This window comes from Kwoniella botswanensis, chromosome 1 (assembly GCF_036426115.1).
Source record: "Kwoniella botswanensis chromosome 1, complete sequence".
Classification (NCBI taxonomy): Eukaryota; Fungi; Basidiomycota; class Tremellomycetes; order Tremellales; family Cryptococcaceae; genus Kwoniella; species Kwoniella botswanensis.
This window is the reverse complement of record NC_088599.1, coordinates 13,214,575-13,227,541: the sequence shown is the minus strand read 5'-3', so window position 1 is coordinate 13,227,541 and position 12,967 is coordinate 13,214,575. Positions and strand designations below refer to the sequence as shown.

General features: G+C 46.2%; 7 protein-coding genes across 7 annotated transcripts; 2 read left to right on the top strand and 5 right to left on the bottom strand.

Annotated features, from left to right (window-relative positions):
- Window positions 1–44: 44 nt before the first annotated feature.
- L199_004991 (uncharacterized protein) lies at window positions 45–1,099 on the bottom strand (the record flags this gene model as incomplete). The annotated part of the gene is made up of 4 exons (XM_064890706.1): window positions 45–122; window positions 211–537; window positions 608–841; window positions 920–1,099. The coding sequence occupies 4 exons, from the start codon at window positions 1,097–1,099 to the stop codon at window positions 45–47; spliced, it is 819 nt and encodes a 272-aa protein (XP_064746778.1).
- A 292-nt stretch (window positions 1,100–1,391) lies between these two features.
- Window positions 1,392–2,682, bottom strand: L199_004990 (uncharacterized protein; the record flags this gene model as incomplete). Its single annotated transcript, XM_064890705.1, has 4 exons — window positions 1,392–1,598; window positions 1,682–1,849; window positions 1,950–2,489; window positions 2,575–2,682. The coding sequence occupies 4 exons, from the start codon at window positions 2,680–2,682 to the stop codon at window positions 1,392–1,394; spliced, it is 1,023 nt and encodes a 340-aa protein (XP_064746777.1).
- A 489-nt stretch (window positions 2,683–3,171) lies between these two features.
- Window positions 3,172–4,028, top strand: L199_004989 (uncharacterized protein; the record flags this gene model as incomplete). The annotated part of the gene is made up of 3 exons (XM_064890704.1): window positions 3,172–3,270; window positions 3,358–3,852; window positions 3,933–4,028. The coding sequence occupies 3 exons, from the start codon at window positions 3,172–3,174 to the stop codon at window positions 4,026–4,028; spliced, it is 690 nt and encodes a 229-aa protein (XP_064746776.1).
- Window positions 4,029–4,096: 68 nt separating this feature from the next.
- L199_004988 (uncharacterized protein) lies at window positions 4,097–4,876 on the top strand (the record flags this gene model as incomplete). Its single annotated transcript, XM_064890703.1, has 2 exons — window positions 4,097–4,117; window positions 4,265–4,876. The coding sequence occupies 2 exons, from the start codon at window positions 4,097–4,099 to the stop codon at window positions 4,874–4,876; spliced, it is 633 nt and encodes a 210-aa protein (XP_064746775.1).
- Window positions 4,877–5,280: 404 nt separating this feature from the next.
- On the bottom strand, window positions 5,281–5,787 carry L199_004987 (uncharacterized protein; the record flags this gene model as incomplete). The annotated part of the gene is made up of 4 exons (XM_064890702.1): window positions 5,281–5,344; window positions 5,389–5,405; window positions 5,475–5,687; window positions 5,758–5,787. The coding sequence occupies 4 exons, from the start codon at window positions 5,785–5,787 to the stop codon at window positions 5,281–5,283; spliced, it is 324 nt and encodes a 107-aa protein (XP_064746774.1).
- A 566-nt stretch (window positions 5,788–6,353) lies between these two features.
- Window positions 6,354–10,051, bottom strand: L199_004986 (uncharacterized protein; the record flags this gene model as incomplete). The annotated part of the gene is made up of 8 exons (XM_064890701.1): window positions 6,354–6,653; window positions 6,793–7,347; window positions 7,487–7,894; window positions 8,007–8,540; window positions 8,615–8,995; window positions 9,094–9,771; window positions 9,838–9,948; window positions 10,016–10,051. 8 exons carry the CDS (start codon window positions 10,049–10,051, stop codon window positions 6,354–6,356), a joined length of 3,003 nt encoding a protein of 1,000 aa, XP_064746773.1.
- Window positions 10,052–10,435: 384 nt separating this feature from the next.
- Window positions 10,436–12,633, bottom strand: L199_004985 (uncharacterized protein; the record flags this gene model as incomplete). The annotated part of the gene is made up of 9 exons (XM_064890700.1): window positions 10,436–10,983; window positions 11,046–11,345; window positions 11,425–11,673; window positions 11,743–11,881; window positions 11,936–11,969; window positions 12,021–12,068; window positions 12,210–12,248; window positions 12,351–12,480; window positions 12,618–12,633. 9 exons carry the CDS (start codon window positions 12,631–12,633, stop codon window positions 10,436–10,438), a joined length of 1,503 nt encoding a protein of 500 aa, XP_064746772.1.
- Window positions 12,634–12,967: the final 334 nt, after the last annotated feature.

Below are 12,967 nucleotides of genomic sequence, written 5' to 3'. Positions count from 1 at the left end.
TAGGTGGGGACAGAAGAGGAGTAAGGGTAATTCCATCTCTCTCCTCAGCTCGGATCGAAGGATCGAGGTGTGGTGGCAAATGTGTAACCTGGTAGAATAGGGAAAGCTTCCATCCATCGTACCTGGTTACAGCATCGCAGAAAAGACATTAGTCTTCCCATAATATTTTGATTAGATAGGATTATCGCATATGGACTAAACGATGCTCGCCATATCCTCCGCACTTACAATCAAACCACCAGAGCTGTCCCAGCTTTCATCTCCCAACACATCCATATCCACCTCGCTCAGTGACCCTTGCGCAGAGTATTCCTCAATATCACATCTGTACCCCTTTGCTGTATTCTCATCAGGCGAGAAACCTGCAGTCTTCATGCCAAGGGGTCCCAGGATGTTTTTCCGGATATGATCTCTGTAAGTGTCCTTGGAGAGGTGCTCGATTATGTATCCGAGTAGATCGTACCCCATATTACTGTACTGATGAGATTTACCGCCTCGAAATTCCGTTGAGGGAGCTAGGTCCTTAAACAGCTTGAACTGCGGTGCAAGCTTGTCAGGTTCTGTGCTACTAGCTAGGTACGGACAGTCAGGTGTAAACCTTACTCACAATTTCAAACTTCGTTTGGCCTTTTCTATAACCAAGATTATATCCTGGTACACCGCTGACATGAGCACAGACGTCCGCTACACTCAGTCTCGTCTCTGCTACTTTATCTACAAGCTTGAACTCAGGTACAATATCCTTGATTCTAGTTTCGAAGGTGAAATCGTTCTCCTCCAGTAGCTTGGACAAAGCTAAAACGGTGAAAAGCTTGGTGTGGGAGGCTATGGGGAATCTCGTCTGCGGTATGGACATACAGACTATCCATCAGAGATTATACATCTGCCGCATTGGATCATCAGAGGTTGAGACACTGACTTTCGAAGAAACTGGCTGATCATCCCTTGCAGTACCATAAGTCCTAATCAACTCTTCCCAAGTGTTTGCATTGCTATCACGGCGGACCAGTGCGATTGAACATCCAGGTACTTGTCTTTCCACCATCAATCTCTTGAGACGCTCTTCGGATTCGGGAGTGAAGACGTTGTTCAAATCCATTGTAACAGATGACCAGAACGTCAAATTTATACTTTACATCCAGAAAGCAATCGAGGAGTGAAAACACTATGGGTTCTGATTGCGGAAGATGCAGTATGTCAATCCAACGCAAAAATATCACCTTCCGTTTTAAAATATCAAACCTTGTAATCCCTTTGTCCGATGCTATCGGTGTTGACATAAAGGAATGTGCATACACACATCATGTATGTATATATATGCCATACACAAACAGCGGGACGACATCCTATGACAACATACCAAGCTGTCTTCCAATGACAGAGAGACTGGATTACGGTTGGGATAGTGGTTGAACGATCGGATCTACAGGCTCCACCACCCAAGCCCAACCTTTCATCCCTGATCCTGATACCTTATCCTTCACCGCCTTAGCTGGATAATTATGCCATCCTTTGGGATTTAGACCTTTCTCCGTTAGCATAGTATCTATTCTGTCGTGATGTCTCGCATAAAACTTCTGCCAATATCTTTCCTTTCGCTGCACAAAGCCAAAAAGCAGTGTCAGCCATTTCAAGGAAGCTTAATTTACAAGTAGTCAAGGTTGTGGTGCGTGTTACATACCTTAGATTCCAAGTCCTTCAAAAATACTTTCAGATCATTCTCCGACACTTGTTTCCTCTTGTGAGCAAATCGATATAATTCTTCGGCCAAGATCCACTGCGCTTGTTCTGTTGTGATCACGTGGGATGCAGTTCCCGAAAGCGGTCGGATGATTCGAGGGGCAACGGTCTATGTTGAGAATTACGAGGCACGTTATCAGCCGCCGAGATTGCATTGGAGAGGTTCGTGAAATGTGCCTCCAGCATATGCTGTATTCACTTGGACTTACTTGCTGGGATGGACAGGTGCCGCCAAGTGTTGATGATATGCTGTTGTTGGTCTGTCTTTCTCTCCTGACCGGCTGTGGTAGAGCAGGAGGATGTGCTTTTGGAACAACAGCCAGTTGCGCTTGAGCTTGAGGTGCAGGTTGTGTAGATACTCGGGATGGTCTGGACAGGACAAGTGGTTGATGCTGACTAGGTGTTGATGGGATATTGGGTACGGTAACACTGGCAGGTGAAATGGGCCGAGATTCTGCGAATACCGGTGGGATGGCGGTCGTGCCGGTTGCGATTGTTGACGGTGGTGTAATCGGATAGACACCAATCTGAATGGCATATCCTGATCTTTCCAGCCACTTCTCTTCTCTACAAGATTGATATATCCAAAGGGAAGATAAGACAGGTTGGACTTTCCCTAATTGTTGAACAACTTCAAAGACTTTCCTTTCCTCCACTGAAATCGGCCACAAGATCTCAGGGGTGATGTCTCGGTTGAATATAACGATTTGTGCTGCTGGTATTGAAGTGGTGATTGCTCCTCCGTTTGACTAAGAATGATCGAGTATCCCACCCCAGCACGATGACAAAGATCGTCAGGGTGAGTAGAAGGGATGGAGAAGAGAATGGACTCACCTCGATCACATATCGTATACCTTCACCTCGTCCACATATGTAAAATACTAGAGGTCGCCTTGTACCGGAGAAAACACCTTTTGGAGGTGAATTCTGATTGATGGTCATCTTGCGTTGTTAGATGCGCGTGTGTTGCGTATCAAGGAGTGAGAGATGACGAGCAGCCCAAGTTGAAACTAAGTAGTGTAGAGTGAGTATAGTCTGTAAGTCGAGGACAAGATGAAGTGTTATTGTTTTCCTCTGAGCCCGGTGCAGCCCTCTTCTCACATCACATGCCTATCGTTCCCCTCTTCCTCTTCCTCACCCCCCTCCTGTATCGGGCTGATGATTGATCAACGTGGACCGTGCTCGGGGAGAGTCTCAGGGTAATATCTTTCGGAGGTGGTCAGTGCTCAATGATGGTGATGGATGAGCGATGTGATTGGGCACTGACATGATCAGCTTACATCCTCGATGAAGATCAGACTGAAACGATGATCCCTTGTCTTCGTGCCCGAGTTATATTCCATCTCAACATTCATCATCACCTTTCAGATCACCTCCATCAAGTATCTGTCGTCCAAGTGCTGCGTCCCCTAACGCCAACACACCACCAGAATGACGGCCGTAAAACCTTCCAAGTTGTTCGCTGATGGCGATTTCCCCATGACCTTCTTCCTCATTCAAGAGAGTATCATGACTAGGATGGTGATCGAGGTGAGTCTCTCCTCTGGATTTTTCTTGTGTCGAAGATCTTTTTGTTTTATTTTTTTTTTATATTCGCTTACTTGTGCTTTTGCGCAGAACAAGGGTGGTCGGATCATTGACAATCCACAAAACGCTCATCATATCATCTTCAATCGAGATGACGGCTCACCGTCTCTCACACCTAAAGACGATGAGGAGATAAGGGTGCTAAACCAGGTGGTCCATTGGCAGTTCGTTCTGGCATCGACTTGGATATCAGAATGCTGCAAACAAAATAGGTTGGTGGAAGAGGAGAATTATCAGATCATTCCCTCATCATCTATCGAATCCAACATTCCTCCCACTCCTGTATCCAGTCTACGCCCCCAGCCATCGGTCACTCCTGCATCATCGCCTGGGTTCCCATCTCAACAAGCAGCAATCGTGGGTGAACACAAAAATCCTAATTCACCTACTCAGTCATCGAGTCCGATGACCAATCGAAAGCGATTTAGAGAAGAGGAAGCGGAAGATACGGGTAATGGTGAGAGCTCGACATCGAAGAAGGTCAAGGTCAACCCACTCCTCGAGATGATATCGTACGGACCACTTGTGAGTATATGGTCGTTACTGTGCATACCGAGAGATTAAGCACTGATCAGACTTCCACTTGATAATGTGTCGGTCAACAGAAAGTATGGATCAAAGACTCGAAAGAGTATACCAATATCCGAGGATTACTCGAACCTGAGAAACATATAGGAAGAAAGAGATCTTCAATATACTAGTGATCGAAATTGCTAATTGGGCAAAGACTCAACAGGAGATATATAGAGGTGATGTGAGGAGGTTCTGCATGGACGCTCTCAAAAAGAAGGTGAGTATACCGGATTTTTACTCGAACCATTACTATACCTACATAAGGAGTCATTCATCGCCTAACAACAACTTCAACTTCACAATATTGTGCACTACCCTGGGAGACACTGGAATGCTGATATTATCTTATTCTTTTGCCTTCTAGAGACCATGGCGAGATTGGCAAGGGACTTGGCAACCGCAACGAGAACAGATCATGGCCAGACTTCGGAAACTGGGTATCGATACTAGTACTTGGAACACGAAGAAGGGTCAAGTGGAGGTGATTTGTATTTCGGATGATAGTGATGGTGATCAGGAAGGAGGAGGACAAGGAAGAGAGCCAGGTGATATCGGTACCAGAGTCACAGTGGATGGAACCACAGATTATCGAAACCAAGATGAGCTCACCAGGGTGAAGACTGAACATGATTACCAAGACAAACAAGGTGATGCCTCGACGATGCCATCCGATCCCCTACACAACATCAGCTCAAGTCTCCGATCAGTCGGACTAACCCCAGATTCTGCCTCGAACACTTCCACCGGCATTCAACGTCCACAACCGGTCTCACCAGATTCAGGTATCGCTAGAATGACCATCGATATGATCTCATCCGCTCATCCATCCGCTCGGTCGACTGCAGGAGCTGAAAGTGAAGTCGAGGTTAAACCCGAGATTGTGAGTGAATATGGAGGTGGACAAGAAAGGGAAGATGACCTTGCCGATCTTGATGAGGGGGAGGAATTCTCGGGAGTAGGCGTAGACATCACATGAATGGATATCTGCTCTGAAGAGTAAGATGTGAGTTGAGGTAAGTGCAAGCTGTTGCACAGCACGAGCGGTGTTTGTCGAGTGCTGACAGCTCATCCTTGACTAAGGTGTTTCAATTTACAGGACTAATTGCACTTCGGCGCAGATGCATGGTCCTTCATTCGATATGGTCTAGGCTATCATGTGGTGGGATCGAGAGAGGGAAACTGTTTCTTTCCACAATATCTTTCATATCCATGCATTCGAGTGTGCACAGATGTTTCTAAGCAGATTGTGCGTACGAGAGCGGTTTGAATAGTAGCTGGAGTCCAAATCGGTAAGCACATAACTAGAGTCCAGATCTGGAAGCACATTTCGCTACATGACCGCTCGCCTCAAACAGATGATCCCTTCCATCCCTTCTTGCCTCATTGATGAGTCTTAGGTGGGTGGTCGTGCCACCCCTTTGGATCTAAACCCATATTCCTCAGCCTATCATCGATCACCTCGTGTTAACGTCTATGGACGAGTGCCACGTCCTTCTTTCCGGTCCCTAAGCAATGTGGAAAAAGAACACTTCAATTCGTGAATACGTTGTATAATAAATTCAACTTAGGCTCACCTTGTCGGGTAGACTCCTCAAGAATGCTTTGACGTCCTTTCGCGTGATGATAGATCTCTTGTGTACGAAGCGGTACGGCTCGTTGGCTAGGATCGATTGAGCCTGTTCTATACCAACTTCCCGTTGTTCGCAATGATCGCTACTGCTGTCTTGGTATTGCCGTTGCTCGGGTCTTTGGCGCTTGGTGGAGGATGATAGGTCAGAATCGTCCGTCTAGATCAAGGATGATGATCAGTACTGACACCCACTGTGACTGTTCGACGGAAAGATCCGATCGACTTACTCGAGGTTGTTTCCCGGCGGGGAGAGACATCGCCGGAGACCTTTGGAAAGGTGTACGCGTTGTTTGATGATGCTGAAGGGTTGGTCTCACACCGGTAGAGTCATGATGAGCGGAGTTGAGCTCGAAGAGGATGAGAAAAAACCACCCACATTGGTGTCTTGAAGACTTCACCGGTCACTGGTACCACTTCTTCCTCTGTCGTAAGGAATAACGTCTCGGCCTTCTCCAACACCAAGGCTGGATCGGACTTCAGATATCTTGTACCGGAGGTTTCGGGCGTACCATGAATGTGAGTGTGATGATTTGTTACCTGGAAATCGAGCGCTGTCCTGTAACATGCAGATGATGATCAGGTGCTGCTTGCCTAGTCTAGGCCAAGAGGTGATTTCTTGTAAGGGATGTTCAATGATCGCCCTCCTTCTCTTGACTTGAAAAGTAAAATGATCGTCGCTCAGGACTACAAGTATGATTCAGTGATAGGAAAAACAAAAACCTATGAATATGATCTGGCACGGAAATATTCACAAAAATATACTGTACCGTACGTCATGATTAGTATTATGCATGCAAGGTATACAGCACCCACACTTCTAAGCTCAGACAACCACTCTCTTCCTCTTCCCTCTACCCTCCTCGATCCTCTTCCTCACAGCTTCGTCATCCATACCTTCCTGTTCATACAGCCCAGCCGTCCTTTCCTGCTCCCAAGACGATTTTAAGAACTTCAACGCAGCTAAATTATATCCCATCACATTCCTCTGTTTCTCAAGAGATTCTCTAAGGTGATTACGAAGTGTGAGTAGAGGTGTGCGCATGATTTTGTTAGAAATGATTTGGTTGGAATGCGTTCGCATAAGGAAGAATAGGATTCGAGAGATCAACACGGTTTGTTGACCCTAGATAGTATATAGAAAATCAGCGTTTGTACCTTTCGCTGTTTGTTGTGAATCGTAAACCGTAAACCATACAACATTGATCGGAACATAGCGAAGCACAGAGGAAACCAACATGAAAAGAAAAAGAGTGTTAACCCACCTTCAAAGCCCACTCGTCGAGATAACCCAACAAGCTAATCACATATCTAAAAGGCAAGACCAACAGTGCATCCTCCATATTCGCCGTCGGTATCTTCTGTATGACCTTCAAGACATATTCGTCCGGATCCAAATCACCGTATGCTACGAGTTCGGCATTTCTCGATGGTCTCGGTAAATCAACTTGCGACTTGGCATTTTCCTCTTCCCATGTTCGAGTCGCTTCTCGATCAGCATCGGCGATTTCCAAAGCTTCAATTATCTTCTCTCCTGACATCAACGTTTCACTAGTTTGCTTCGTTACTCCTTCCACCGTTTCAGCTCCCTCTCCGCCATCCAGATCGGGTTCACGATTGAGGTTATCTAGGATATTCGTATCGTACATCTGTTCAATTTCCCTCTCTCTTTCTTCTTCCAGGAATAAAGGTTCGTCAGTCTTCTCCCATATACGGATTGATTTATCGTGAGATCCAGTAACGACGAATTGACCGTTATGCGAGGTAGCCAATGCCCATATTTCTCCGTGATGTCCTTCGAGTTTCTGTATGAGCTCGAACTGGAACAAGATAAAATTTCGAGAATCAGCAATCTCCCTTGAATCGAACAACCTCGTGTTATGGGTATCGACCGGGCTTGTTTGCAATCGCATTCCATTCGAATTGAATGATAAAGAAGTGACCTGCGCCCGCACTCACCTTGTCTCCATCCCAGTATTTCAACAATCCGTCTTTCCCTACCGACCAGAAATAATGACTATTCCTCTCCTGACCTTTCTCAAACTGAACTTGCATGATCGAATCATCGTGTGCGAACAAGCTCTTATGACAATCACCGAAATCCATACCCCAAATTTTGATGTTTTTATCTGCCGAGCAGGTTATGATCAACTTGGAATCTTGCGATATGTCCAAGGATAAGACCGGTAATTTATGTCCATATAACGATAAGAAGAATTTTAATGTGTCTGAAAAGAATATCTTGACTGTTGAGTCTAGTAGAGATACAGCCAAGAATCTTCCATCGGGTGAATATTTACAGGAGAGAATGTCATCGGTCATTTTGAGGGTACGGACGTGGACCAAAGCGAGTTGCTTGGTTTTGTACTGTTGTGAGGATAGTATACAGTTAGCTTGGGCATCAAAAGGGGATATGAACAGGTATGAACCGCTGGGGTCCCACAATTAAAGGTGAATGATCATAGATGGTCAAACTCACGATAGTCTCCCTACCCAGTCTATCCACCACCTTCTCTCCCTCACCTTTCTCTTTCAACTCGAAATCCCAGAATTTCACATCCTTATCTTCACTACCAGTGACCAACCCTCTCCCATCCGGTCTGACATCTATCCCAAATATCGACCCACTGTGCGCTTTGTACGATTCTAACAAAGTCGAAGAGGCTATATCAAATAACAACAGATCACCACTTTTGGTACCGATCACCAGATGTCTATCACCAGGTAGGAAAGTCGAACAGATCGAATAACCACATTCGATCGTACGTATGCATTGGGTTGTCCTGGCATTCCATATCTTCAATGTTCCATTTGAACAACTTGCGATCACCTGGTCGTCGGATGATATGGATATAGATCGAATGTCATTACGGTGGCCTGGTAAGTCCACGACGTGAGTTTTGGTGGGTTCAGGTGGAGATCCGTCGGGCAGTTTGGAGGACTTCTTGGATGATGTGCTAGGTGAAGGGATAGTGTAGGATTCAATGGAATTGTTGGCCAGTGCGACGAGTAGCTATATTGTGATGGCAATATGAGCATTTGTCACCCGTATATCCTTCAGGCTTTCTCGTATAACCGTATGCTCACCTGAACACCACCTTTGGCACTATCGACCTGTTCCCTGGCCATAGCGAAGCTCTTGACTTTCGAATTCGCCCTGATCACGCACCAGCTCGTGACCCTTTCCTCCCATTTGACATCAGCTGCTACACCGTCATTCAGCTGTTCCTCCTCTTCCTCTTCTACCTGCTGTTTGCCCTTTTTCTTGCTCTTCTCTTTATCCCTCTTCTTCCTTCTTGCTCTCTTGGCGTTCACTTCCTCTTCAGACCGTATACGAAGGACTACGATGGTTTTATCGTTGGTATGAAGCAGGAGGAGGGGTAGTGTGGGGTGGAAGTCGATTTGGGTGATTGCGTGCGATGAAGATGGCAGGGGAAGGGTACATAGTGGCTGGATGAGTGTAGGTAGCTGCAAATCCACTCGATATCAATTCATTCGATTCGTCAACTCAGGATCAGATAGAGCGGAACATAAGATGAGAATGTGATGAATAAACAATCACTCACTTCACCATTTTCGCCCTCTTTCAACCCATTATCCAATTTCTCATTCTCCAAGCTCCACACTTTACTTTCCCCATCCCCTGATCCAGTTACCACAATCCATCTTCCCCTGATCCTCTCTCCATCTTCTTCCTCTCCTTGTCCGGTCGGTAAGTAATCATCGTATTCCTTTAGTTCCAGGCTAGTAACTTCTGATCGACCGACCACGATCGTCTGTATACAATGCTGAGTTTCCAAATCCCACAATTTCATATACGTATCCTTCGCCGTACTGACCAAGAAACCAGGATGAGTCGATTTGTTTGATTTAGGGTGTGGGATGAATTTCAATCCTGTTATTGCCCCTCTGTGAGACTTCAATTTGAATAATCCGATTTCACCTATCACGTCCCACAACACTATCTCACCCTCTACTCCTCCCGATGCTAATTTACTACCGGAAACATCCCAGCTCATATGACTTATAGATTTCTTATGTCCGTTGAACGTCACGATTTCGGATGCCTCGATTTCGGGATTTGCCGAGTTGAAGGACCAGAGTCTGATGGATCCGTCGTGATAAGATACGGCGAAGGTCTGAGGAGTATCGGATGAAGAGGAAGAGCTAGATGAAGAAGGGGAAGACGGAGGTGAAATGTATGTTACGGGTGATGTGTGAGAAGGTGAATGCCACATCGATACCTATCATCATGGTTCAGCTGTCCCATACCTAGTCCTAGGAATATGTAAGAGAGAGAAGAAACGTACCATCTCACCACGCTTGACATCCCATACTAATACATCTTCCCACCCAGCTACATAGGCTAATCGTCCATCGTAAGCTGAATTGGCAGTCGGGGAATTGACGATACCAAAAGCCTAATATTCGTGTTAGATCAATCAGCTGCTTTGCCCTATGCAGCACGTTTTGAGTGGGACAGCTCACCTGTGTTGGCCCATGGCGCATATACGATCTGACCATGGCGACTTGAGTGTGTTGTGTGGTCAACAATGTAGGGGAATCAAGGTCCAATTGATGATCCTCGAGATTGAAATGTAATCCGAAATATTTTGAGGTGCGTCTTGAGAAATCTGTTGACAAGCGGTGATCGCCGAAATGTGACGTGTTAGCATGACGTGGCTTTTCGTATCGTGTTCTAGGCAATCTTCTCGAATGCTGCAGTATGCATAAAGTCGCTATTCCACATGCATAGAATCAATCATAATTTGTAGATGGGTATGTACTGTATAACTGTATTGCTCGTATAATTACCATCATAATAAATCAAAAGCAAAAAAAAACTCATTGGGTATCCTTCGTCGTCGGTCCCAGACGATGACGAAAGCACCGTGTTTGGTATCCAACTTACAAAAGCAAATCATCAAACCCTCCACCACTCAAGTTCTGAGCAGCCTGAGCTTGTTGGTTCTTAGCTTGTGATCCACCTTGTCCTTGATTCGTAGAAGACGAGCCCCAAAGAGAATTCATCGTCTTCTCCTTTTCCAAATCCTTGATTGTCTTTTGACCACCCGCTTGCTTGTTCGTACTTTGTCCACCCATAGAAGTCAAGGATGAGGTGAACAGATCATCGAAGGTGGATGCTCCACTTGGTTTGGCTGCTGGTGAAGTGACGGGAGGAGCAGTCACCTGACTAGACGCAGATGAGTAGGAAGGTCGAGATGCGAAGGAAGGTGCTTGAGCTTGAGCGATGGGTGGGGAAGAGAAATTGTATCCTGGTGGAGGAGCTTGACCAAACGACAAAGCCTGAGCTTGAGCTTGAGGTTGAGGCGCAGGGGCAGATGATTTGTTGGAGTTGAGAAGGTTGAACAGGTTGGCGTTGGCGTTTCCAGTCGACGCAGGTGCTGGGGCTGGAGCGGAAGATGAAGGAGCTTGTTGGAAGTCATCAAAATCGTCTGCGCAATTGAGATTGTTGGGTCAGAATAGAGCGATCAACAATCTGCAGCGAATAGCTCACCATCGCCACCGAAAGAAGGGGCTGCTGCTGCAGGAGGTGCCGGAGCGGCAGCAGGAGCCGATGTAGCAGGTTCGTCATCGTCAAAATCAAACAAGTTGACTTCCTTAGGCTTTTCAACAGGTTTCTCTTCCTTGGCTACCGGTTTAGGAGGAGCTCTGTGACTTGCACCGCTGGTTGCTCGGCTAGATGAAGGAGCGGTACGACGGGGAGGTTGATCATCGAAATCATCGGCTCCTTCATATTCGTCGTATTCTGTCTTGGCGGATGTATCTCGGAAGGTACGCGAGGACGATCGGTATTCTAAGGACGCTCATGGAAGAGGTGATCAGCCTGAAGTGTAATGTATCCCACATAACATTCTGACCCAATTGGGACTCACCATCACCAGCATCATAATCATTTCTACCATATCTCGAACCCCCGGCACCTCCTCCGCCTCCTCCACCCCCACCTAAACTATCACTTCCAAATCCACCATACCTACTTCCACTCGAGGTGACAAAGCTCATTCCTCCATCGTTACCACCACCCTGATACTTGTTCTTATTCGCTTTGGCTTTTCTCCTCTCACTTCGTATCTTATCTACGTCACCTAACAACGATGCGATTTCCGATGCTCTATTTCGTACTGTACATTACATCTTCATATAAGCTACATTCCAGCCTGCCAGATGGAATAGATGAAGGGGAAGCTCACCATTTATACCTTGATCTTTACCTTTCTCATCTATGTAATGAAAACTTCTCAACATCTTAATGGTAGATACGTGAGCTCTAGCATCGTCGACGACTCGCTCTGAACCGTTCTTGACCAAGAACTCGAGGAGGGTTAAAGCCTGAACACAGAACCCGTCAGCTACTTTGACAGCGGTACACAGAAGTGAGCTGACCTTGTAAATCTGTCTCCATTCTCGGGCTTCTTTCCTGTTCACGTTATCAGCAGGATTCCAATAACGATAGGCGGACATAGCTTACTCCATGAACCTAGAATAGATAGTGGGCATAATCTCGTTGAATTGGGCACTACGATCGAAATATCAGCTAATGAGGTCCGAGGAAGGTGTAGACAAGCTGATTTACAAGTTGTGTGTTCTGTAAACAAAGTGATGCGTGTCAGCTTTCATCACCAATCGGCCAGGGGACAATGGTATGAAAGATGCTCACCCATCAGCAATCTGCTGCATCAACGTTGAACTAGCACCCCTGCATTCGCAATCACCATACGCATATCAGTTGAAGTCTCCGTCTAGATCCGAGATTTATGCTATCTGACAGAATTGATGTAGCAGGTGCAATCCGACTCACCATGGATCATCGTTCGTTGCTTCCCTCACTTTCGCTTCCATTTCCGAAACGTTCAGTACCATATTCTTGGCCTGATTGTAGTACGACTTGACATCGTACATGGTGAGGTTCTGAGCCTCTTTTGCGAGTTCTACGGTACAGAGTCATCATCGCGTGAGTATAGGTGATATAGGTAATAGGAGGAGGTGAAGGGGAAGGACGATGGTAAACAGCATGAGGGTGTATGTTGAAATGAGTAGTTGATGAAAGGGATTGACAGGGACGTACTCTCGATGTAGTCCATGTTGATGTTGGTTTGATTTTTTTTTTGTTGTGGACCAAGTAGAGGAACAAGGAAGCTAGAGCTGACTCGAACTGCTTCGTCGGAATGGATGCTTGTAGCGGCTTTCTATGCTGTGCAAAGTGGACAAATCGACCTTTGGATGATAAAGTAGTCAGCGACTATAACTGTAACTAACTATCTACGCGACGGTGATGACATGTCACTGGAAGCCCAGACTTGGCGTAACTGATGGATGACCGCCACACGTGTCCACGTGGGATGCACCCACCCTTAAACCCCGAATATCACCGTCGTACTGCTGATACTCCTCCACCCTCCATGTCCATGCCAAGTG